The sequence below is a fragment of the Scomber japonicus genome, chromosome 13 (assembly GCF_027409825.1).
Source record: "Scomber japonicus isolate fScoJap1 chromosome 13, fScoJap1.pri, whole genome shotgun sequence".
NCBI lineage: Eukaryota > Metazoa > Chordata > Actinopteri > Scombriformes > Scombridae > Scomber > Scomber japonicus.
Window position 1 is genome coordinate 15,017,881 of NC_070590.1, and position 25,084 is coordinate 15,042,964.

General features: G+C 37.4%; 1 protein-coding gene, 1 long non-coding RNA gene and 5 other non-coding genes across 7 annotated transcripts; 6 read left to right on the forward strand and 1 right to left on the reverse strand.

Annotated features, from left to right (window-relative positions):
* Window positions 1–1,045: 1,045 nt before the first annotated feature.
* Window positions 1,046–7,083, reverse strand: rab34b (RAB34, member RAS oncogene family b). Its single transcript, XM_053331742.1, has 10 exons — window positions 7,036–7,083; window positions 6,150–6,241; window positions 5,574–5,639; window positions 4,779–4,880; window positions 3,249–3,313; window positions 3,068–3,119; window positions 2,874–2,955; window positions 2,277–2,367; window positions 2,063–2,170; window positions 1,046–1,107 (listed from the first exon to the last, which is right to left on the reverse strand). Exons 1-10 carry the CDS (start codon window positions 7,081–7,083, stop codon window positions 1,046–1,048), a joined length of 768 nt encoding a protein of 255 aa, XP_053187717.1.
* A 2,094-nt stretch (window positions 7,084–9,177) lies between these two features.
* On the forward strand, window positions 9,178–12,282 carry LOC128371520 (uncharacterized). The gene is made up of 8 exons (XR_008322811.1): window positions 9,178–9,389; window positions 10,027–10,091; window positions 10,298–10,342; window positions 10,540–10,621; window positions 10,830–10,904; window positions 11,417–11,470; window positions 11,693–11,737; window positions 12,165–12,282. It is a non-coding gene; the product is annotated as an uncharacterized LOC128371520 (long non-coding RNA).
* LOC128372012 (small nucleolar RNA SNORD49) lies at window positions 10,136–10,213 on the forward strand. The gene has a single exon (XR_008322862.1). It is a non-coding gene; the product is annotated as a small nucleolar RNA SNORD49 (small nucleolar RNA).
* Window positions 10,389–10,462, forward strand: LOC128372017 (small nucleolar RNA SNORD65). The gene has a single exon (XR_008322867.1). It is a non-coding gene; the product is annotated as a small nucleolar RNA SNORD65 (small nucleolar RNA).
* On the forward strand, window positions 10,680–10,753 carry LOC128372019 (small nucleolar RNA SNORD65). The gene has a single exon (XR_008322869.1). It is a non-coding gene; the product is annotated as a small nucleolar RNA SNORD65 (small nucleolar RNA).
* Window positions 11,259–11,334, forward strand: LOC128372011 (small nucleolar RNA SNORD49). Its single transcript, XR_008322861.1, has one exon. It is a non-coding gene; the product is annotated as a small nucleolar RNA SNORD49 (small nucleolar RNA).
* Window positions 11,542–11,615, forward strand: LOC128372016 (small nucleolar RNA SNORD65). The gene has a single exon (XR_008322866.1). It is a non-coding gene; the product is annotated as a small nucleolar RNA SNORD65 (small nucleolar RNA).
* Window positions 12,283–25,084: the final 12,802 nt, after the last annotated feature.

Here is a 25,084-nt window from a genome sequence, read left to right on the forward strand (position 1 = left end):
GATGTGTGTGGGTGTGTTTGCATTCTTGATTTTCTTCATGGTAGAAATATGATTATCTGGGAACAGAATGTGAAGAATTTTTTCCCATCTTTTTGCTTGTGTTAACACCATCCAGCTTTCTGATTTTTTTTAGGAGGAAAGGGGCAACGCAGTGATTTAAAACCAGTTTATTTACAATCCATAATCTATGAGCTATAATAAAAGTATATCTACTTTTGATGGGACACAAGACGACATGCAGGTTTATGAAGGCATCCTAATGAGCACTCAGCAACACTACTTCCTCCCGTCTGACTGGACTGAGCAAGAAAATCAATTGGCCTCAGATGAAACTTGCCGCTAATTTCTGTCCCTGCAAACAATCCCTGTATTTTCAAGATCATGAGAGCCCTTATGTCAGAGGAGAGAGATGCGTTTGTGAGTATGATCGCGGTCATGGGAGCCAGCGTACGCATCACATTAGCGGTACAGAGTCACATGACAGGAGACCAGTGAAGCAACCAAAAAAAATGCATTAAGTCTGGTTCTGACATTTCATCCATAAAAGGAGAAACATTTTGCCAGAGAAACAGATAAGAAACGTGTTTATGAAAGCATCAAGCAAGTGCAATTTAATGGTGGTATGCTGCCAAAAAAAAAAAATCCAGTTGAGAATAATCTTCCTCTTTTGATAAATCATTACGTAGCCAAGCACATCACAAAGCTGTATTTGTTGTAGCCCTGGTCAACAGAACAAACATTTCTGAGACACTATTCAGGTCATCCTGCTGACTGACTTGTTTACTACTCAGAATTCATTATGTCAAACCTCCAACTTTAGTTTTTACAAATACCCTCTCAGTGCCACTAATGTAACATCATGTACTGTAGTTGATGACATAGGGGTTTTTTTTTGGGGGGGGGGGGGGTCTATTCATGATATCTGTGTCCACACTGAGCAAACTGAGTCCATATTTCAGTTTAGTTTTCCCGTTCAGTGTGTCCTTCTGTGTGGCTGTGATGGTTCAGTGTATCCAGATGGTGACTTCACTTCACTTGGCTCTCATCAGCAGCAGTTGGGTTTCCTCTTGGTGGGTTTGTGATCGTTCTCTGTGCTGTCTGTGATCCCTGTATAGAGCAGATTTAGATTTTTTTTTAAAAGGTGATAAAAGGTGAGCTGGTGTAGGAAAGGTTTAAATGATAAGGCCAGCATTAGTTTATATCTGTATGTATTGTGAACAAATCCCACAAATAAGCCAAATCAATTAACTGATCTTATTAACAAAATAACCTAAAAACTATTAAAAGACAAATGAATGAGGCACAGTGTTGGGTCTTCCTTCATCATGATGAACTGCAATTTATTATTAGTTAGTTTCACATTCATGCAGATGTAAATATCCACCAGAGCAGTGGCTCCTGGAATAAATCTCAGCAGTCACAAGATGATTAAATGGATGAGAAAGAACGTTTTTCTTACTTTCCTTTTGAAAAAACGGGATGCTTTTATATGTCCAGGCCTCTAAAAAAATCCTTCAAATAAAATAAAAATAATTTTTCTGTGGAGCACAAAATGTTGTTAATCCACAGCAAGTGCAGAATTTACATGTTTGAAAAGATTTACATCTTCAGTAGTAACTGACAGGTGTGAGGCTCAGTACATTAGATGGGTACAGAGGTTGTATGGTACCGAATGATGGACTAACGTTTTAATTTGTTCATGGTATTTATAGACAAGAAGGAGAACAAAGAGAATAATGTTTGATTTCAACCATATGAGAGATGAGACATGCAAGAGCCATGCACCTGGGTTCATCTGCGTCATAAGAAAAACTCATTTTTATGCCTCAAGTACACGTGAAGGAAGGTTTCTGTGGGAAAAATCTGAAACCTCTGCGCTTGAGTTCCAGAGTAAATAAGTATCAAACCACAAAAACAAAAGTATCATCATTACTGATAACTTGACATTTGGACAAACAATTGTTCTCATGGAGAATTATTTGGCAAACCAATCAAACACATAGCCGAAAATGTGGCACAGCCCTCTTAATAGTGACATTTTTTTGGACGTGAACTGACTTACTGATAATGTCACCAACATGCCTCGACCCACTTTTCTCAAGCTCAGACAGAACATTGGCCTCAAAAGTCAGAGAGGCCACACGGAAGAAGAAATCTCTGACTCCATCGCCTGAAACAATAAAGACGACAGAGAGAAGAGTTTAACAAGACAAAAGGAGAAAACTGAGTCCGATGCATGCTGGTGGGAGACTGGGATTTGTGTGTTTGATTCCCACCTGACTTTGCAGACACGGCCCAGTACTCTGCTTTGATTTCCTCAGAGAGTCTGATGGCTTCCTGTTCAATCTGAACCAACTGATCAGGAGACTGAGAGAAACACAAAAAGAGAGAGGGAGATGGGAACAGCGAAGAAGAGGAAAGTGTTGCAAAAAAACAACAAGCCTTTCATTGCTAATGATTCTGCAGATGATTTTTTATATTAATCGATTGGTTGGTCGGTCGAAAAAATTACTTCACTAAAGCTCAAGGGGACGTCCTCAAATGTCTAGTTTTGTCCCAATCGACAATCCACAACCCAAAGATACTTTACTGCCACAGAGGAAAAATAAAGCAGAAAATATTCACATTTGAGAAGCTGGAATCAGAGAATTTAGCTCAAATCGACTCTCAAAATAGTCTGTCCATCGACCAATCGAATCACTTCAGCTTCAATTTAGGTTATCATAAAGTAAAAGTAAGTAAGATATTAACAGGACAGTTACTTAAGTTACTTTACAAAAAACAGAAACTACATGAAACTAAATTAAAACATAAAAAAGTCTAATACTTTAGCTTCACAGATTTTTTTGTAATTTCGGACAAATTGCACTCACACTAAGGTCCTTCTTAGTGCCCACAAGGAACAGTAAAACACTGGATGGGTCATTTTCCTTCATAGCATCTTCCAGCCATTGCCTAAATACACACATGCACACACACAGAAAAAACACACAAACACATGTCATTATATCACTTTTAATGTTTTTTTAATGGTACAATCATTAGATCATAATGTGATATTCCTCACCTGGCATGTGCTAACGAGTTCACACTGCTTAAGTCAAACACCACTATGATGGCTGGAGACAAACAGTACAAACAGAAGTAAATCAAATAGCACATGTTCAGTTTGTCACCATTCAGAGAGAGAACACTGTTTCAGTCTTCAGTCAAAGGTGAGAGGTGTTATAATGCACTGCCAATTTCACCTTGTGCTCCTCTGTAATACGTGGAAGCGATGCACTTGAACCGCTCCTGACCTGCTGTATCCCACCTGAAACAGATCAGATGCAGCTTTTATTAATAATTATGCACGACAATGCTTTGAGCTGGATGCTAAAGTCAGCATGTTAACATGCTGAGAGTTACAATGCTAACAAGCTGATATTTAGGGGCCATGTTTACCATGTTCCCCATCTTAGTTTAACGTGTAAGCATGCTAGCATTTGCTATTTAGCACTGAACACAAACTACAGCTGAAGCTGTTGGAATGTCATCCATTTTGCACGTATTTGGTCATAAACCAAAGATGGATAAATTGAAATATAAACCTGATGATGGCACTAAATGAAAGTCTAGGGAATCATCAGGTTAATTCAAATTAATTGTCTGGGAACTATGTCTGTACAAACTTCGTTGCCAATCTATTTTGTAGATATTGAGATGTTTCAAAGTAAAGGCTTTAACCTGCTGATAGTGGTTGAGATATTTAACCTGCTGTTAGTGGTTGAGATATTTAACCTGCTGTTAATGGTTGAGACATTTCAGTTTGGCCCAAAGACTGACTGACATTGACATCCTTAAAGCCACATTGTGGCTAGAAAACGATTGACAGAGTAAAAGCAGCAGAGGCATAATATAAGAATGAACTACATTTCTCAAAATGCGACTCAAGCTTTTTTTATTAGACGACCCCTGACCCCTAACCCTAACCATCTTACTGCTCATGCCTAAACCTGACTGGATGTGTCATGCAGAGTCAGCAGATGGACCTACTTTGTTAAATTTACAAGGCAGCTGGATTTGTGAGATCATGAGATCACGTACGTCAGGTTATTTTTGTTTATAATGCATGCTCTGTACTGAATGCTGAAGTCTCAAGCCTAACTCAAGAAAATAAGTCTGATGACATCAGACGTTAGAAAGTTCCTCCAAAGCTACAAGAGGCATCATACAGCTGAGTAGTAGCACTTACTATGATGGGTATGTCTAAAATCAGTGGAGTGCCCCTTTAAAAAAGCTCAAGGTGGAAAAGAAAAGGAAAGGAAACAAAGAGTGCCAGAAAACAAAATACTGATGTTTCATCACTGAAAGAGTAAAATCATGTCACAACTTTGGAGGTTCACTCTGTGTTCAACTCATTAAGCGTTCCATGCTGTCAGTCTCTCTGGGATATTAACCATATAATTGTATTAATGAGCACTTATATCTGCAGCCAAAGCCAACGGAATGAAGGCAAAATGTGTAATTCAAGGCCCACTTAACAGTCTAAACAACATCAAATTAAGTACCCAGATGATGTTCTGTAGACTCAAAATTAACAAATCATGCAGTTTAATTTAGATACAGATTGTTCAGACGTTCAGGAATTTTAACTTCATCATGGCGTGTGATCAAATGTAGGATGGGTGGCATTAAAGAGACCTTGTCAACCCAATTATCCGTTAACACAGTAAGTGAGTTTTGTTGGGCTTAATCTATGAACTGAATGTTTCTCGGCGGTAAAGCAACTTACTTACAGCTGCAAACTGAAGGGAACCCCGAGTACCTCAAATCGCTCCATCTCAAAATCCACCCCTATGGTCGCTTTGTAGTTCTTATCAAACGCACCTTTGCAGAACCTTACAGGAACCAAGAAAAGAGAGAGGGAGAGAAACTATGTCAGGGATTCAACCAACAATGGTTATGATCTATTTCTTCATCAATTAACACATCAAATATGTTTTGATTAATCAGTTATTAATCATTTTGTCTATACATTTTTGAAAACATCAGAAAAGGCTATGCCAACCCAGATACTGTCTTAAAGTTGATCATTTTGACCAAGACTAAAAACCACAAGCTAATTAATTAATGTGATTGATTCAATTCTAAATGATTAGAGAAAAAGCTACAAAAATTTGTAGCATTGTAGTCTTCACGTTGAATGACATTTCAGATCTAATGAAGGTATAAACTGACTTCATTTCGTTTATCATCCTGAAAGTAACTCACACAAACTGAATTAAACCCCTAATGAAGATTTGAACTTTTCCTACAGAAAATGTGAGTCTTGGCAAGTTAGCCTTGCACGTTTTCTTTATCAATCAGTTTGTAGCAGGGAGATTTCCTCAAATAGGCATTTGCTGGTAATTATTATTTATTTATTTTTGGCTAAAGACGTTTAAATGTTACTGATTGATCAATGGAATGATTTTATTTTCAGTGTGTGGAACGAAGCTCTGAAGCTACAACTAAAGAAGAAAAGTCAGAGTGAGGGCTACAACTAAACCACATGATGCCATTTTATCTGGTTATTCACAGCTGCTTCTTACCTGCTGATCAGACATGTTTTCCCAACTGCAACGTCACCCACTACGATGACTTTGGCGATATTAAAGCTAGAAACACAATACCAAGTCTGTCAACAATCACCAAACAGCATGAAATACACAGCAAACATGATCACTGTGGGGAAAAATGCAGGAGAAAACATCAATTTACCGTTTAATGTAATGTTTCACAAGCCTCCTTAAACTTTTTATATTCTATTATGGCAAATTGTTAATAGAATACATAACTTTGAACCACAAATGCTCCTCAGTCTTTTCTTGTTAAAAAAGAAAGGTTTTATTAACTTAAGTTAAGCTTGATTTGAGCAGTCTGTCCCCTGTCCTTGACCCTTGACAAATAGAAAAATATAGTGTCAGCAGCCTTATTCGTTATATAAACCCCCAGATCAGTGCAGTGAGATGTGATGGGTATGGTCGGCTGACTGTCAGCTGATACAGATGACATAGCATGACATCTGGCCCTGCCTGAGCTAATTCAATTAATTTAAACACATATCACAGTGAGTGTGTCTTAGCAGGATAGACAGCAGAAGGGGGTCATGTCCTCTGTGATCTTACCTCACTGTGTCTGTCTTCTTTACCTGGCAGACAGCCTTCACCTGTGGGTGGAAGCCATCTTTGATGTGCAGTGCTGCATTTGGACTGAAACACTGTAAAGCAAAATGGGACACACAAAGACATGAATGGGATACAAAATAAAAGAAAAAGGGGGATGTATTTTTACTGGGATAGGGGTGCCTGGTATATAAAGTTCTATTTCCCAAACTAAAACCACCACAATCTTCTTATGCTTCATTATCTTAGCTTTCCTGTTCAGTGTATTTCCTAAGTATTTGCCCTGCTTTCATTTGACCACAATCACTTTCTAAAATGTATCCACAAAACCTCAGTGGACCAGTTGAAGCTTTCTTAGCTCACAGAGGAAAATTAAAAACTTAAAAAGGAGTTAAAATATGAAAAGGACAGAGACTGGAGTTATAAGACTCGCTGAGGAAAACAACATTTTGCAAATTTGCAGCAGTCCATTTTCAGAGAAGCAAAGAGCAGCATTTGAGACTCTAAACAACCTCATCATCAATAACACTGTTAGAAGCAATTGCATTAGAGAGCATGTGTGTGTGTGTGTTTGTGTGTGTGTGTGTGTGTGTGTGTGTGTATGTGTGTGTGTGTGTGTGTGTGTGTGTCAATGTGTTGTCTGTCATAGGATACTTTTGAGGACAAATTTTGGACTTAGGAGCAGATAATTAGGGGCGGCTCGTCCAATTGAGAAAAAAGCTGATTTTTAAGTCAGTGGTGATGGTTGGGGTTGGAGTAATTCTCCAGGAAATTGATGTAAGTCCATGTAACGTCCCCAAAAGTGACTATGGTCTGACTGTGGTGTGTGTGTGTGTGTGTGTGTGTGTGTGGGTGTGTGTGTGTATGTGTGTGTGTGCGTTACCCTAACCTTTGGGAGCTGAGTAATGATCCGGTCCTTCTTCACAGGTGGCAACATGCTGCTATAATGGATCAATACACACACACACAGGCTGCCAAATACTGCTCATTCACTTTAAGAAGACACACACACACACACACACACTTAATTCTTTTTTTCACCACTCCTTCCACAAGTTTTCCTGAAATTGAGCAAATAACAAAAAGTAAAAAATGTTGATTTCAATATGTGCTGCAATGTTTGGTGCAGATTGTAATGATGGTCAACATTATGCCCTACTATTAAACAACCTTGTGAAGTGTACATTATTCAGTGGGTTTCATAGGTTAGAAAGAAAATAAATGTATGTACCCAAAAAGTGAAATTGATCATGACTCAGTTTGTATGTCAACATTTAAGGATGGTGAGATTGAAACTGATTATCAACAGAACAAAGCATCAGCAGAGCGGGAAAAGAGAAATTAATTATAAAACAAAAACCGTCTAAAAATACATTCATGTTTAAATAAGATAAACAACGTTACCTGAAACAGTTGAATAGTAAAAAAGGATGCTGTGGGAAAAGTGAGTAGTAAGTATCCAAAGTTTGCCGAGAAAACAAATCCTGAACAAAATGATGCTCACAGCCACGTACTGAGTCTGCAGACAGACAGACACTCAATTAATGAGACTCCGTGTAATTAGTGAGGAGAGCCAGAGAGAGAGAGAGAGAGAGAGAGAGAGAGAGAGAGAGAGAGAGAGAGAGAGAGAGAGAGAGAGAGAGAGCGAGAGAGAGAGAGAGAGAGAGAGAGAGAGAGAGAGAAAGCGACGACAAACAGCGACATCATGCGGCCACTTGGAGCAACAAGTTCATAACAATGTAGTAAAAACCTGTAGATTGTGAAGTGTTAAGATTGAATTTTATAATACTAAAGAATACTGCACAATGAGTAAAAATAATATAACGAATATAAAATGAATAAAAATAACTAAGAATAGCCTAGATTACAAAGTAGAGTATAACCATAATAACTATAATAATATTCACCAAGTTTAATTAGGCTATGTTAATGTGCTATAGTATAGTACACTGTACATTAGTGCAAATCAGGTGGATATTGACAAGGTAGTAATAAATGGTTTGTGGTTTAAGCTCTTAATATCTTTATACTTAATATGGCTTTTCATTGAGTGGGGCAGCAGACCATCTGGCATAGCTTCAAAAAAATAATCAGAAATTCATTATCATCAAGTATACTAGATTATTAAACAAATCTGAATACCATAAAGGTGCCAATTTTTAAAGAATATGCATTTGTTTTTGGAAAAAATAATTTAATTGTTCCTAATGTTAATTTCATGAGGACTCCACAGGAAAGGACAGAGCAGTTCTTTCTGAGGAGGCTCAGGTCCTTAAACTGTCACGGATGCTTTACCAGTTTGTGGTGGCCAGTATCATCTTTTTTACTGCAGTGTGCTGGGGAGGAGACATTGGAGCTGTGGTGCAAATAAACTGAATAACCTGGTGAGGAAAGCCAGCTCTGTAGTCAGGATGGACCTGAACAGCATGGAGGCAGTGACAGAGAAGAGGATGAGAGGAAAGATTGAAGCTGTCATGGACAATTCCTCTAATCCTTTGTATGTCGAGTTGAGGCAGCTCAGGAGCACATCCAGCCACAGATTCATCCAGCCATATAGCCTACCTCAAAGCACTTGGAGGGCTCGTTCATGCCATCAGACTGCACAACACCACAGCTCTCATACCTCCCACTCCCACTAAAAAAGACTGATGCTATCCTTACCATATTGATCCCAGGAATAATAATCTCAGGAAAAGTATTTTATTTAATTTTACCACTTATCTTATCTTATCTTATCTTAGTGTCACAGGTCATTTAGATGCAGAGAAGTCACAAGACAAAAGAGTACTTTTACCCACTTTGTCAAAGATGGTATGAGGTTTAAAATTCAGAGTCCGGGTTTAAAAAATAACTATGAATCCAGTTGATTGTGCATGTGCTGTGTGTTTCTTTTCACACTCCGACAGCAGGGGGCGACAGGACCGGACAGGACGACCTAAGACCGAAAAGAAGAAGTGACGTTTGATTTCCGCGCCGGTCAGGGCTTATAAAGCGTGCCATCTCCTTTGCTAGTCCCTTTTGGTTTCTTCTGTCGTCGGAGCAGGATGTCTGTGTCTTCCTGCGGAACGCATTTAAAGATGTTAAAGAGATTTAGTAGTTGTCCATGGTCATGTAATCATGAATGTGAACACGTGCTACATGAGAGTGAATTTGTATCTGGGTGAAAACGTGGTTTCACGTTAACAGCTCGTGCTTAACGGGCCTTAAGCAACCACGTGGACTGAAAGATGGTGGACAAACTAAGTAAGTCTATGAACATGAGAGGATCCCTTCATAATGCGCGTACACAGTCTTGTGCATGAAATGTATTTAAATGTTTATTTGAAGCTAATAAGAGGCTTCTTCCGTCCAAAACTGCAGAACAAAATGACAGAAATATGACTGGACACCTTTTTGTCCCCTTTCACTTACATTGAAAGTAGAGCCAACTTTTTAAAATCTTTCTCAAAGTTGTATTGGCAGTATTTTATGTATATGATCTTTTTTAGTTTTTATTCGTAGCTAATTCTAATGACTCAATACCCAGAGAAGCTTACTGTTTAATTTCTAATAGATTATGAAACTGTTTAATATCATACCCTCATTACACTTAAGCAATAATTACAAAATGTGTATGTATTCTATATTATCGGCCAATATATAGACATCAGGGTTATTTTTACTCCCTAATATCAGCATTGGCCCCAAAGATCTAGTATTAGTCGGGCCCTAATTGAAAGTACATTTAGAGCAAATCTTTTAACAGCCAGTATGAACAGGAGGGATGATTACAGCATGGAAAACCTTCCATGTTCATATGGACCTGACTGTTAAGACTCACTGAAGGTGTGAACCTGTACTTTAGGTCACTTGTGCTAAATGTGTTTTTTTTTTTCCTCAGGTGGTCTTCAGGCTGTCAAGTCACTGCTGAAGTAAAACAAATGTCATCATTGGGTCTTATGAGAGGTGAGTAACTGATACACTCATCTGTCTGTCTTATTACTGCAGTTGTCAGTGATGAAAACTGTGAATAGGAAGTGCCGTCTTATGCGATAACTGACGATGTTTTTTAAATCACAGTTCTGAGCCTCCAAAGCTGCATTAGTATCAGGATGATACATATTTACATGTCCCATAAGTTACTACATGATTCTTTTTCTCTTTTTGAACAGGTGAAGCTGAGTTTAAGCCAAAGATGGGCTCTCCAGAGTGAACAGGTTAGTTTAATTTGACTGGGAGGAATACCACTTGCCTTATCAAATGTAGTGATGAAATCCAAACTGAAATAGCTGGAATTACCGTCAGATTGTTCAGTGGTGATAATCGGTTTTCTGAATATTAGAGGATGTGGTTCTGTCACCTGTCTAAATAAGTATCACTTGTTAATGTACCACAATCTTGTTTCCTTTTGTAGCTGAAAACGTGTGTGAGCTGCCTTCTTTAAAAAGGTGATCCTGCCAGGAAAATGCACCTGCTGGAGGTGTGGAGTCTGACAGGTGAGTTAACCGTCCATCAGCTTTTTTGGTTCCCAAAAGGACAACTTGACTGCTCCTGTCATGATGAAATCTAAACTGAAATAGCTGGAATTACCGTCAGATTGTTCAGTGGTGATGATCGGTTTTCTGAACATGAGAAAACGATCAGTCTCAAATTAACTGGATCTCTGCTGGTATTTAACAATTTTCCATTTTATTGTTTTTTCAGGGTTGGGCTGGTTACTCAAGAAGACTCATCAGAAAGAAGCAATTCATCTTACGAACTGCAAATGAGACAATCCTTGTAAGTTCAGAGTTTGATAGTCATCTTTTTAAAGGTGCAATGGGGAAGAATTGGCCACATGATGCAAAAAATTTGGGGCTCAGCATGTGTCCCCCTCCCCTCAAAATTCATTAATACCAGTCACTGAATACAGAGCATCAGTGAATCTGTGGTTGCACCACTGTGAGGGTAGATGTGCATCATAAAATGTAATTTTGAAATGCTGTTAATAAATGGACAAATTATTCCTAATTTTTCCCAGATGGAAACATTTTGAGCAACTTGAACACATCCTGGAGCTGATAAATTCTAAATATGACAAGTGCTTTGACTTTTGCACGCTAGTGACTTGATTGAAAAGCTCGGAGTAACTTTGTCAATGATGAAAACTGGAGTAGGAAGTGCCGTCCGATGCGACAACTGACGATTGTTTCTAATCCATTTTCTGAGACTTTTACAACTATACTTTTTCTCTTCTGAGTATGCATTACACACATGCATACTTAACTTTTGTGCATTTGTCTTTATTACAGGTGTAATTCTGCCAGTATAATCCTGTCCCAGGAGTGTCTAGTGGATTTTGTCAGGTAACTCTTATGTAATTAACAAACTTGTTGGTTACTCACTTTCACTGCCAACTGTAAACTGACTGCTTTTGTTATGATGAAACCTAAACTGAAATAGCTGGAATTACCGGCAGATTGTTCAGTGGTGACTCTCGGTTTTCTGAGCATTTAATGGCAGCAGAACATTCTACACTTGATGGAATTTATTTGCCGTCTAACTTTTTTATTTTTTTTGTTCACCAGAATTGGATCCAGCGGCTGCAGTGACTGTCACGCAAGCTTTGTGTGGTAAGACATTTCACTTGAGCTTAAAATGACAATGCTATCCTAAAAATTTTTCTTTTTTTAAACAAAAACCAAGACAAGTCTGCACTGCAGAAATTTCACTCAAGCTTGAGACTAAAGAGGGATGTAGAAATCCCTTTGACTATAGAGTTGCTGTTCAGGATGACCTCTGCAGGGGAAACTGGCTCATTGCAGCAGTCCATAGTATGAACATAGTATAAACTCATGACAGCAAAGTGTATGTCTAAATACTAAAATTTAGACCCATTTCCAGTTAACTTTGAGATGTATTGACTTTTTTCTTTTTTTCCCCCTCAATGCTCAGTCTGGCTTTTGGCTGACTAATACTGTCTGAGCAGTGCTATCAACCCAAACATTTTTGTAGGTTCAATATCCAAATCTAATGTAGTTCTTTCTCTCTCTCCTCCAGATGCTGTGGACACTGAAGATGGATGTCAGACAGATGTTTGTGGATACACATTTTACTTGTTAAAGCTGATTTTTAAATACTATATTGCCAGCAATCTGAAATTAATAAATTAATAAAATATCAACTTTGGTTTCCTTTCTTTATTGAGCCTCCATTTACACACAAGCATGTCTTTCAGAGCCATGTTAAAGGTGACAACAACGCAACATACTTGCGTAGGAACTTTTCAACTAATTTATTTTGTATGAAGTCAAATTGCAACAGATATGTAAAGGTGCTTTTCACACAGGTCCAGACTGTATATTAACATTCCTGTGAGCAAGCACCTGGCAACAGCAGCAAGGAAAGAACTCCTTTTTTAACAGGAAGAAACCTGAAGCAGAACTGGGCTCTAGGGGGCAAGTATCTGCCCGGGCTGGTTAGGTTCAGAGAGATGGAAAGACGGGTACAAAAAGATGTCTAACTACAATAGCAGACATGGGTGTCAAGCAGAGCTATGACCAAAAAGTCTCTAAAATAACTTGACCCTTCCCGCAAGGGAACAGTGACAAACACCAATGTGTGCAGTTAATGGTGAATGTGTGTCTCAGTAGCTAAGCATTGCAGCCAACTCCCTTCATTTTCAAACTGACTTTCAATGACTGCGTCCAGTGTACCCAGTCATGCAGGCTGATTTCATTGTTCCTGATGTCTATGCTTGGTCATAATATTCAGTCAATTGGTAATCAATGTAATCTTTTGGATGCAACATTTATACTTCAAGCAGTAACTAAATGTATTGATTTAGGCAGGAGCAGTATTCATGGCTACTTGTATGTGATCATGGTTAAGTTTGAGGTAAGCTAGTTTATGCATGTAATGGACTGTATGTGTAATCCAGGCCACATTGACCTGTCTGAGAAGATTTTGTTTTGCTCACCCAGTGGGAGCAGTGTAACCTCACCTGTATTGTAAATTTTATGGCAATTACTTTCAAGTTTCATGTATTGTCAGCAAGATTAAAATAGACTTATGAAAATTGACAGCCCAAGCCCTGAAGTGATAATTAAATAAGACACAAACTTGCTCATCAGGATCCAAACATTTGTTTTGAAGACGGTATTCGTGGTGTGCTTAGTGTCATGTTTTTTTTTCTCATACAGCTTGCGTTTTGTCACGCACTGTGAGCTAGAACACATACGCCCTGAAGTCTTAAACATGGAGAATGTTCTGTTCCCATCTTTCATATCTCGTTATGGACTGGCAGCTTCAACACAACGGTTAACCATATGAATGTCTGTGATTAAAAAAACAAACATCCAGTGAATATACAATGTTAGATTAGCAAAACCTAGTCTATACTGACTGAGCAGCTCAGATAACAGTGCCTGGGTCTCGACTGGTTAGGGAAACTCTAGATTTCCACTCTGTTAAGAGGTGATGCCAACCCTGCCCTCGCACAAGTAGAAAGTCACATCTTCAATCCAAAACTGCACCTGTTGCTGCAATGGTTTGACCAGTAAGTGGCCAGTTGCTGAGGGACTGACCCTTATGAAAAGTTACATCTATTTAAGTGAAGCAAACCTCTGAAATACACACTGTACTGTATATATGACTGTTTTACCCTGGTGAGATACAATAGACATTAAAGCATATTGTTTTGGTATTGACGTACTTACCGCCTCACTGCAAACCTATTATCTTAATGATGTGTTTTGGCAAGCTGGAGACCTCTTAACCCTCATCAACCTAGGAATGAGGATTTTTTTGATACAGACGCCAGTAAAATTAAAATAATTAAAGTGTGATTATTTTTGACATTTAAATCCGTCTGCTGGAGGAACTCGTCCTCTAACATCAATAAACAAAAAAAGGGTGTTGTCTCACACAGTATCAGTGACCGTTGCGTTTAACAATAGTCTATTATGTCACACTGTACATTTACAATTGCTATTAAAGCTTTACTCAGAGGGAAGTTTCACAGGCATCCATTGATCAGAATGTCCCTTATACAACATTTACATGACCTGCAGTTATCGCAAGTCTTTATGTGGTCGTTTACATGATGTTTTACAACGTAACCATGCTATGCTGTACTGGCATTTGGAAAACCTTTCCTGGTCAGTTCTCTATAAAAAAAACCCCATCATGGTTAGTCTTTGCAGATATCATTGTGATATGTTTGTGATGAATACAAGGATCTTATGTGCTCATGTACATTCCAAACATGATCCTGCAGAACTGATGATTGATGACTCTTTGACTTCTGTTCAGTGTTACATTGAGTCCAATTCAATGATTGCGTTTTGGTAGAAATGATGATGTTTGTAGATTACTAAGTCAATTTACTTGTCTTTACTCGTCACCCCCACACTTCAGTGCAACATTAATGCAGAAACCCACCAGCCACAAATCAGTCAACAGCATAGCACAGCCTTTGGCCTTCATTTAGCTCTATTTATTCATTCAATCATTAGGAAGCCATCCACAAGCTTTTTTTCTTTGTTTTTTAAAACTACACATCTGTCTTTTGTCCATTTCATTCTACCCTGGTTGGTCAATTCTGAACTGGGTGTTTTACATTATTAGAACGTTGGGTCATTTTTATTTTCAATATAATATTTTATTTATTTTTTAATTATTATGGAAAAAGAACTATTGAAACCTTTTTAATCACAGGAATTGGTAGTATACTATCAAAAATCTGCTGTTTTTATTAATTTGCTTGTTATATCATTGTATAGATGATGTTAATTTATTTTAATTGAAGAGGTTAATGTATAAATGTTATAGTTATTCTATATTATTCATTAACATTAGGGTAATTTCCCTTTCCATTTGACCATGAAAGTTACATTTAGACTGTAAAAGATGGCATTTAGCAGATGGCAGTGGTTCTCAAACTTTTTCACATCAAGGACCCCTAAATTGACACAAATTACACCACGGACTCCCGCCTGATAAGATTTTTGCTTTCAGATGCTATATTACAGAAAGTGTATGAAACCCATGACCCATGATGAAAATAACCATACATTCTGTCATAATGTTAATTATGATTGGAATTACAGCGAAAATAAATTAGTCCCCTTTTTGCTGGGTACCCCTTGGAACCACCTAAAGGACCCCTGGGAGTCTCTGGACCCCACTTTGAGAATCATTGTCTTATGCGTATGAGTCTGGCAATAAATGGTGAATTCCACTGTATGCAGAATGTTGCATGCATGTCTGCATAGTGTTTTATTTTCACACTGTCAGTAAATATTGTATCGGACGTATTGGACTACAAGAGAGTTGCAAGTTTTAATTTAGTTGATTTTGTTCTAAAGGCAGAGTTACAGCAATTGTTGGATTGGCATGGCCTGTGGTGGTGGGGCGCAATGTGATATCTTTTCATGGGTTGGAGCACAAACACCTGAAGGATGCACTTTAAGCTTGTGGATACCCTCAATTTGGACCTGTGTGGAAACAGCCACAAGATACAGGAAGAACGGGAACCCTTCCAGTGTTGAAAAGACAGCACACACAAAAATCTATTTGTATTATTTCTCCATTTAACTCCTGAACTTTTGACTAGATCTGACACTATGACATCAGAGTGAAACCAGTAATGTACTGATCCACCCAAAACAAAACACACACCCCAGCACAAGAAAAACATGTTTGTAGTCTAGTGTATGCAGTCTAGACTTATATATCAAGGAGAAACTAAATAACCATTAAACAAACACATGAGACATCATCTTTATATTTTTTAAGAAAACAGTGTCAAGTCATCAAGTATCTTCAGCTCTTGAACTACACACTGTTGTAAAGATTTTATTTACCTTTGTCTCATCTGTATGTTTAAAATTCAGTTCTTGATTAGTTAGAATCATGAAAAGCTGGTTTTCTGTAAGGTTGCCAACCACTCCAAAACAGAGTCAATAAAATAACGATTCAAACTATTTGGAACAGCTTAACTGTTGTCCTGTATGATAACACTATAGCACTATAGGTCTACTCTTGAGGTACTTTTGTCCTGTGAGTTGATCAATACTTTTCCGTAAAATATTGTTACCTTTTGCCTATCCTCTTATCTCAAAAAAAGATAGTAGCTTTTGCCTTCCTAAATTGCCCCATATTTTTATTTCTAAGTCTGTTACATATCAAGCAATTCCTTTCCAGCCCTGATTTCAGAGATTTTTGTAAGGGATGCATCTATTTTCTTCATTAGGTGCCATGAAGTGTCATTAAACCAAGGCAAAGCAAGTCTGTTTTTATGCTTATGAGGCATTGTTTTCGTAAGTTCAGATACGAGTTGCTTAAATGTAGATATGAAATAATCACAGGCCTGCTCACAGTTTTTACCATTAATCATATTTTCCTTTTTAGTGTGCCTTACTTTATTCTCAAAATGCTCTCAAAGTATTTCTTTGGAATAATTTAGGTATATTTCTTCTGTTCCATTTAATTTTGATTGCTATACTACATCCTTGACTGCTGTCTTGTAACTGAAGTGAGATTATGGGTGATTAAATGAGCAATGATTTAATCCTGTAATTTGCCTGTAATTAGGTCTGTGAAATCTGTGAAGATCAATTCCAACAAGAAGATTAGATTGTGTTATACTTGTTGGATTCTCTGAGTACACTGAAACTTGGCATTTAGCGATGTCCCTTGACTTCTTTCAGCATGTTTTGTCAAGATTGAAATTGCACATTAAAAGCACTAATTTCCCATTAAATTTTTTTTATATCAGATAAATGATCAAAGAACACATCCTTTTCACTTTCTGTTCAACATTATCTTAAAGGAGTAACATATTCAAGTCAAGTCAAGTCAAGTCAAGTTTATTTATAAAGCACATTTAAAAACAACCTCAGTTGAACCAAAGTGCTGTACAGATATTAAAATACAATATAATCACACACAATATAATAATAAATAAAAACAATAAATGAATAGTAAGAGCTCAGTTTTAAAAAAACTAAAATTAGAATAAAACAAATAAAAACAAATAAAAAGTAAAATAAATAAAATAAAATAAAATAAATAAAAAGTAGGAAGCCAAGGATTCTCGCCTAGCTGGGATTGAACGCCAAGGAAAACAGATATGTTTTTAGTAGTGTTTTAAAATGCTCTACAGACTGTGCAGCTCTAACGTGGAAAGGTAGGCTGTTCCACAGCTTGGGGGCCGCCACTGAGAAGGCTCTGTCCCCCCGAGTAGAGAGTCTGGACCGAGGTACAGCCAAGAGCAGCTGGTTTGTTGACCTCAGTGCTCTAGATGTACTGTGAGGCTGTATAAGCTCTGATAAATAAGATGGTGCCAGACCATTAAAACACTTAAAAACAATTAATAAAACCTTGAACTGGATCCTAAAGTGAACAGGCAGCCAGTGCAAGGATGCAAGGACAGGACTGATGTGATCACGCCGTTTCTTTCCAGTCAGCAGGCGGGCGGCTGCATTCTGGACTACCTGTAAACGGCGCAGAGCTGACTGGTCGAGACCAACAAACAAAGAATTGCAGTAGTCTAACCGTGAGGTAACAAAGGTGTGAATGACTTTCTCCAGATCATTTCTGGGGAGATAAGCCTTTACTTTTGCTAATAATCTTAGCTGGAAGAAGCTTGTTTTTACGATTGAGCTTATCTGTTTATCAAACTTGAAGTCACTGTCCAAAATAACACCAAGGTTCTTTGCAGATGGGTGACAGTGAGGCTTCAGGGTGCCAATGGCGCTGTCATAGCCATCTAGGAGATTTTGTTTCCCGAATAAAATAATCTCCGTTTTATTTTTATTCATGGAGAGAAAGTTCACTTCCATCCAAGATTGAATGTCCTTGAGGCAGTCTAATAAGACCTGGACAGAGGCTTGGTCATTTGCTTTTAAGGGCAGATAGATTTGCACGTCATCTGCAAAGCAATGAAATGAGACATTGTGTTTTCTAAATATGGATCCCAATGGCAACATATATATCGAAAAGAGGAGGGGGCCCAAAATAGAACCCTGAGGCACCCCACAGCTCAGGGGGGAAGTGGCCGAAGTATACTGGCCCATCTGGACAGAGAAGCTTCTGTCAGAGAGATATGACTGAAACCACTTAAGAACAGTACCCTTAATGCCCACACAGGTGTTTAAGCGAGACAGGAGGATGTTGTGATCCACTGTGTCAAAGGCAGCTGTCAGATCCAGAAGGACCAGAACAGCAGAGTTCCCAGAGTCAACAGATAAAAAGAGGTCATTTAAAATCCTTAAAAGTGCAGTTTCAGTGCTATGGCGTGACTTAAAACCAGACTGGAACTTCTCAGAAATGCCATTTAGGTCAATAAAAGACTGCAGCTGTTTGTTAACCACCTTCTCCAAAACCTTAGAAAGAAAGGGAAGCTTGGAGATAGGCCTAAAGTTAGATAAGACTGTGGGGTCAAGATTGTGTTTTTTGATGAGGGGCTGGACCACAGCATGTTTAAATTTCTAGATAATATTCTAGAGTATCCAGAGTAAATCAATGTATTTATACTGAATGTTTTCTTTAACAGAGATCATACCACCAACCTTGTTTATGATTTTGTCTATAGACACTATAACCTGGAATGCTAAAAACACCTGATGGATTTGTGTGTGGATTGAGTTAGCAATGTGTCAATGACACAAAGTTGCTCTATGACTGGCACAATACTCCTTATATTTAAGTGTCCACCAAAAGTCCCTTTAGTTTTTACTTTCAGGTCCCAAAAAACTTTCTCATGATTTACAGTCTGAAACATTTTGGTCTTCTATAGTTTTATGGTCATTGCATCAATGATGCATGATGTATTTGAAGAAGAATTTTGGGCACCATTGTCCAGTTTCCATTTCAGGGCCTTACTGAAGGCTTCTAGTTGGAAACTAGCTGTCTGTTGGAGTAGTGTTGCTATAATAGTGTCGTAGTGCTCAGCCAAAATGATCAAATTATTCTTCATCCACTGTGCTGTATTGATTTTAACTCCCAAGTCGTAGGGTCAGAGGAAGCTGGTCTAACGAACGAGCTGAGCTTATTGACTTTCGTCATCATGCCAGCAGGGAACGTATGGCATTTGTTGTAATTTGGTGGATGGCTTGCAATAATTTGAAATATGTTTTTGTTTTTAATTGGTTCTGAGGGATGAACGTGGCCACCAGTATCACTACTAACAATAAATAAGGGCTATACATTTGCATAGCAATAGAATTTATAGTCTAGGAGAAGACACCCTATACTTTGTGTATAGTAGGAACCTGTAGGCTGCAGTCGTAAACATGAAGAATGTTCTGTTCTTTTCTTTAACAAATCTCTTTATGTAATGGCAACTTCAACACACGGTGGACCTTATGTACTTTAATGTGATAAAATCCAGTGAAGGCAGTGTTGTAGACAAATACCAACAGCTTCACAGTCCAATAAGGTTAGCAAAACCTTTTGATAAAACAAGGTACTCATCTTTGCCAAATTAACAAGGGGGTGTTGTGTTTGTTTGTCGTCTTAAGTGTCTCTCACTGACATATCTAATAATTGCTCAAGTGACATGCATGACATACAGTTATGTCACACTGTGCTGGTTTAGTTGGATAATTTGTAGGTCTTAACTCAACTGATAAGGTCAGACAGACAGTGACTGACAGGTGCTTAAAGCTTTGCTCAAGGGTAAGTTTCACAGGTGTTGACTGATCTGAATGTTGTTCATACGACATTCAGATCAGTCAAGTTGAGACCTGCAGTTATATATAGTTTTTATATAGTTGCTGGTGAGAAAGTAAGCATATTAACTTTTTTATGCAGCAGGTCACTTTGATTCATTTCTACAATCAGTCGTAGGTGAAAGAAGTTCTGTCTTTATTGCATGATCTCATAAACAATATAAACATACTGACTGCACTGTACTGGCAAAGGCCACCACTGATGTGTTTCCCCTTTACTTTTCAGTTCTTTATAAAAGCATCATCTTTTATCTTCGCACAAAACATTATGAAGTATTTGTCAATACCAAGGGCGGAGGTCTGTTTTTAACTTTGGGAGGGAACCAAATCATTGTGTATGTGTACTTGCTCTTTATCATTCTGTTCCTGTTCATTGGTGTGCACGCACACACATAAAGAGCCTGACTCTGCAAAATGTTCACTGAATATGTATTTGCTGACTTGCCAGAAACTGGACATATATAATCATTTTGTCATTTTATTGATAAGCTACTTAACAATATATCTGAGACCAAAATGAATATTAAAAAATAACACATCATAACCCACAGTAAATGTTACAATAAATTAAATATATACCTATCTAAACCTAAATATACCCAATGTACAATTCATGCATGTGTAAACCAATTTATTAAATCAAATCTATTTGGTATAATTTTTCATTTCACTTTTGACTAAATCTTTAACCATGACACAAGTAACACTCCAACATGAAAGGCTGCACACCCTGACACAAAAAAAGCTTGTTTGCAGTCTAGTGTATGCAGTGCAACACTGTGATCAGGTGTGAGGGATTTTTGTGCCATGAGGGACTTATTGTGTCAGGTGGGTTGTAAAAACTGTTAACATCTAAAACCTCATGCCTTTTGTTATACTAGATAAGACATCAACACCAAACTGACCATCTTTTGACCTAGTAGGGGGTCAGCACATGGTATCAGTAGTCTTTGAAGGGTTTCTGTCTTTTGTTACTTTACAACTTCATTTGTTGTACTTTATTACTTTGTCACCCAGTCTTATTCAAATTCCACTGGGAGGTATTGTATAAAAGCTGAAACTAGTTGTTGCTTGGCAGAACGACTGTGTGTCCTTCTCCATGCTGGCATGTACTGAGTAAAGAGAAAGATTCATCACTCCATCGTATGTGCCTTTCTTCATAGAAACTTTTAGTACAAGAACTTCTTCTACACCAGGAAACTAAACAACCATTAAACAAACACTTGGTTAAACACTAGAGGGTCAACTCCTCAGGTCAACACTCAACAGTTTACCTAAAGATAAGTCTTTCAAACTTTTAAACAGCATACATATATTGGATCTGAAGGAGGCTATCTATGTCAAAGAAGGGAAAGCATCCCTCAACAGAAAATGAATCAAGTGTATCATAACCTTGATAATGATCCCACAGGGGTTAAATACCAGAGACTCACCACCAATCATTTAGAACTGAAGAAGCCCATTGGATGTTGATCTTTAAGTATCTAAAGCCAAGTCCAGATACACTCGATTCAACCCTCTTTGAGTGTACTGGACAGTTTTGCCACATGTTTTATTGTGATGGACTTACATTGAAGCTCATGAAATAGGAAACTAAACTGTACCCACAGTTTCACACATTCTGTTGCTCTGTGTAAAATCTACATCACATTCCTGTTCAGTCAAAAACAACTTCATGCAAATCTTCTTTTCTTGTTTCAAAAGAATGTTTTAAAACCTGTTTACTTCTTCTTGTAAATCATTGTGTGCATAACAAATTTTGCCGCTGTCAAGTCTCGCTGATCCCACCTGCTACAGACGCGAAGAAAATTCCCCCTATTCCCCCTGAAGGGTAAAGTCACATTTTAAGAGAAATACCTCAGTTGAACGAGTACCTGACCCCATTGTTGTACGTGCATTGAGACATATGTGTGGTAAACATCGACATAAACATGGTGTACCTGAGAATGTTATGACATGTTTTTACTTTTTTTTGCAAGCAACTAAGACAGACAGACAGACAGACAGACAGACAGACACTTTGTTATTGCACATAAAATACAAGGAAACTTTATTTAGCATTTCCATCCCAGCAGCATAATAGTGTGTGTACAAATATGTTAATTTACCACAAAATATGGGGGGAACAATCGTTCACGTTTATGCACTTAGAGAGAACAAAAACAAAAAATATAAATAAATAAAAATCTGTTGCTTCATGTGAAGTCTACAATACAGTGCCCGTGCCCGATAGATAGATAGATAGATAGATAGATAGATAGATAGATAGATAGATAGATAGATAGATAGATAGATAGATAGATAGATAGATAGATAGATAGATAGATAGATAGATAGATAGATAGATAGATAGATAAATAATAAAAATAAAACATAATTGCAGTGCATCTATTGACTGTTGTAAAGTCTGATGGCTGCAGGTACAATATCTTTAACTCACAGCCAAAAACAAACTCTTAAGATAAATCATAATGTAGATTTTCCTACTGAATTCCATGGCAGTGTACACAATATTTGTCCTCTACTTTCTTCACTGTCTCATAATTAAGCACTCAAGCAAACTCTTTTGTAGACTCGTCAATAGCAGGATGATGGTAGAAAAGTAGAATTGTTTATATTAGCAGCAAACTGAAATTATAATTATGTTTACAGTCTCAGTGGAGCAATGGTATAGTATGTGGTGTTACTGCATGCATTCTTCATAAACATTCCTTGCAAATTGTTGTTATGGTTTCAAATGCCCATTTAAACACAAACTAAAGTGACTGAGGTGCTGTAACCTTTGTTCAGAGGTAAATTCTGCTTCCTTGAACCGGTTTGATTGTAGCATGAGTTGATACCTGCTGTCATCAGTTATTAGTTCTGCTGCTGTGTACTTGCAGGTGAGAAAGTAAACATAATCACCACGTGGATTATGACTGTGGCCATGACTGTAGCTTACAGCATGCACATTTGTATTCAATGCGTTTCATGAGCAGTTTTGAAAAGTGATGAAACTCACTGGTTTGTAAACAACCGACCCATGCATGGAAATGTACAACTGTATTCAGCAATCACATAAATATTAACTATTGTAGCCAGTATTGCCTTTTTGTAAACTTGTGCAATTATTACTTTTATTTCTTCTCTACCTTGTGATTCCTTTTTCTTCAAAATATCAAATTTCTTGATATTTTTTCAATGACAAAAGGAGGAACTACAAATCAGTTGTTCATGCTTCTTAGCTGTCCCAGGTAGAAACATATCCATTTTCCTACTTTCAGTTTTGAAATGCTTCATTGATTTTGTGGTCCATGGTTCAGTTATTGCATGACTAGTATTAATTTAGCTTCTCACGTAAGTGGTTGTGTTGCCAGAAATTGCTAACTTAAAGGATGATTTAAAAGATGAAGAAGAAACCACCATTTGAGGTCTTACAATCAAACGAATAAAAGGGAGCTTGATAAATGCAGAGGTAAAAATGCACTATTCAGTAATATTTCATTTAGATTTCTCATTTTTAGTGAAAAAAATGTTCTAAGCCTGTAACAGCCTGTTTTAAAAATGACATGTTTGGAAGTCATAATTTTACCTTGAGAGAGCCTGACAGAAGTATATAGCACCTCCTAGCAAAGAGTGTCCAGATATACAGTATGAACCGACATGTCAGAACGTTTTCTGCATATTTTTTTTTACTTCAACGTTGTGCGTAAGCATAAAGAAGAGCATCAATAGAGATTTATGCCTTTGTAGTTTTTACAAAAAATAAGACAAAATAATACCTAAATACTGCAGTGCAGCACAAGAACGTTTTATGGGGTTGACCATGAAAAGAAAGAAAGAGAGAAAGATGCAAAAACATTTGGGATGTGATGAACTCTGGGCACAGAGTGTATAAAGGTATGTAGGCACAGCAGTTGCTGTGTGATGATGTGCACAGTAATTGTCCACATCCTGCTCCAGTACACCCAAATACAAAACAGGAAATTGCTCTCAGCATGTTTTATTTGAATGAACATTACAAAATCATCCAATGTTGTTTGTGACTTGTCTGTACATCACAAACTGTTTAAAGACCTTGTCGCATTTTAAAACTTGGAAAACAGTAACAGTGCCATTCACAAGAGTTTATTGTCTGCATGCAAAATATTTTTATTTTTTTTCAATTCTATTTTATTTTTACTGTTACAGAAAGATTCAAGCAATAATGCAATACCACAGATTCTTTTTAAAATGAATTACATTTTTTCAAACTTTTGTGAACTGATACTGAACTCAGTACTTCATGTTCTGATTTTGCATTCTGTAATAGTAATACGAGGTTTGCACTGCAGACAAATTATGAACCACCTGCATTTCTTGTTTGTCCCCAGGAACTGTGAGCCTTTGAGGCAAAGACATGTATGGAACAGACAGAGAGGATTATTGTGTTAAGACTTGCTGATGGAACACATATTCCCACACGTGTATGCAGTGTGCACACACAACATTTGGATTTGCAACATCTTTAAATTATTTTTTGATTGCTCTCGTTGCATTGCTATTTATTAATCAGAATGTAGTAAGTGGTTAATGTGCAAATTCTGCTACCTGATTCAGAAATTATTTCACAACCCAAGTCCAAATTGGAATGAAATCTTGATTAGAAAGATACAAAATGGGTGTCCTGGGCTACCTAAAAGTTGTATAGACAATAAAACAACATCTTACTGCAGCCCTGATCATTGTTTTTAATACTATTAATTAATGGAGCTTTTACTGATAAGGTTGTGCAGGTGTGTGCCATGGATGTAGTAGTTATGTTTAAAACTATTTGTACACTAATGTACAGGTATCTCAAAATTTCAAAAGAATATTTTAAAATATGTCTTCCTTCCTCTGAGTGTGTGTCCTATGGAACAAACGGGCAAGTTTCATTAATCCCAGCAGCATAGTTTGATGTAAACATACATTTTTAAAATCCTTCAAGTGAATGAATACAAATCTTATTTTAATATATTATTCATATATTATCATCAATAGTTGATTGAAATAAGCAAAACTAAAGTCACATTATACCAATACCTCAGTTGAACAACCCAACTCTTGTACATGCAAACATGATGTACTGCAGAGTTTTCCATGTCTTTTTTTCTAAAACTTGCATTTAAGTTGACATTGGTCTGCACCTCTCTGTGTGTGCAATGATGACCACAGAATATGAAAAAATCCTTCAAACTTATGCACTTACAGAAAATATAAATGAACTAATTTAAAATGTATGCA

Bases quoted from the DNA above. Each gene is read 5' to 3' on its own strand.
- rab34b (XM_053331742.1), bottom strand. From the start codon at position 7,083: ATGTTGCCACCTGTGAAGAAGGACCGGATCATTACTCAGCTCCCAAAG. The intron at 3,314-4,778 runs GTAAGTAAGTTG...GATCTGTTTCAG, and splicing joins GTTCCCTTCAGTTTGCAGCT to GTGGGATACAGCAGGTCAGG. The intron at 2,368-2,873 runs GTGAGTGCAATT...TGTTTCTCTCAG, and splicing joins GCACTAAGAAGGACCTTAGT to TCTCCTGATCAGTTGGTTCA.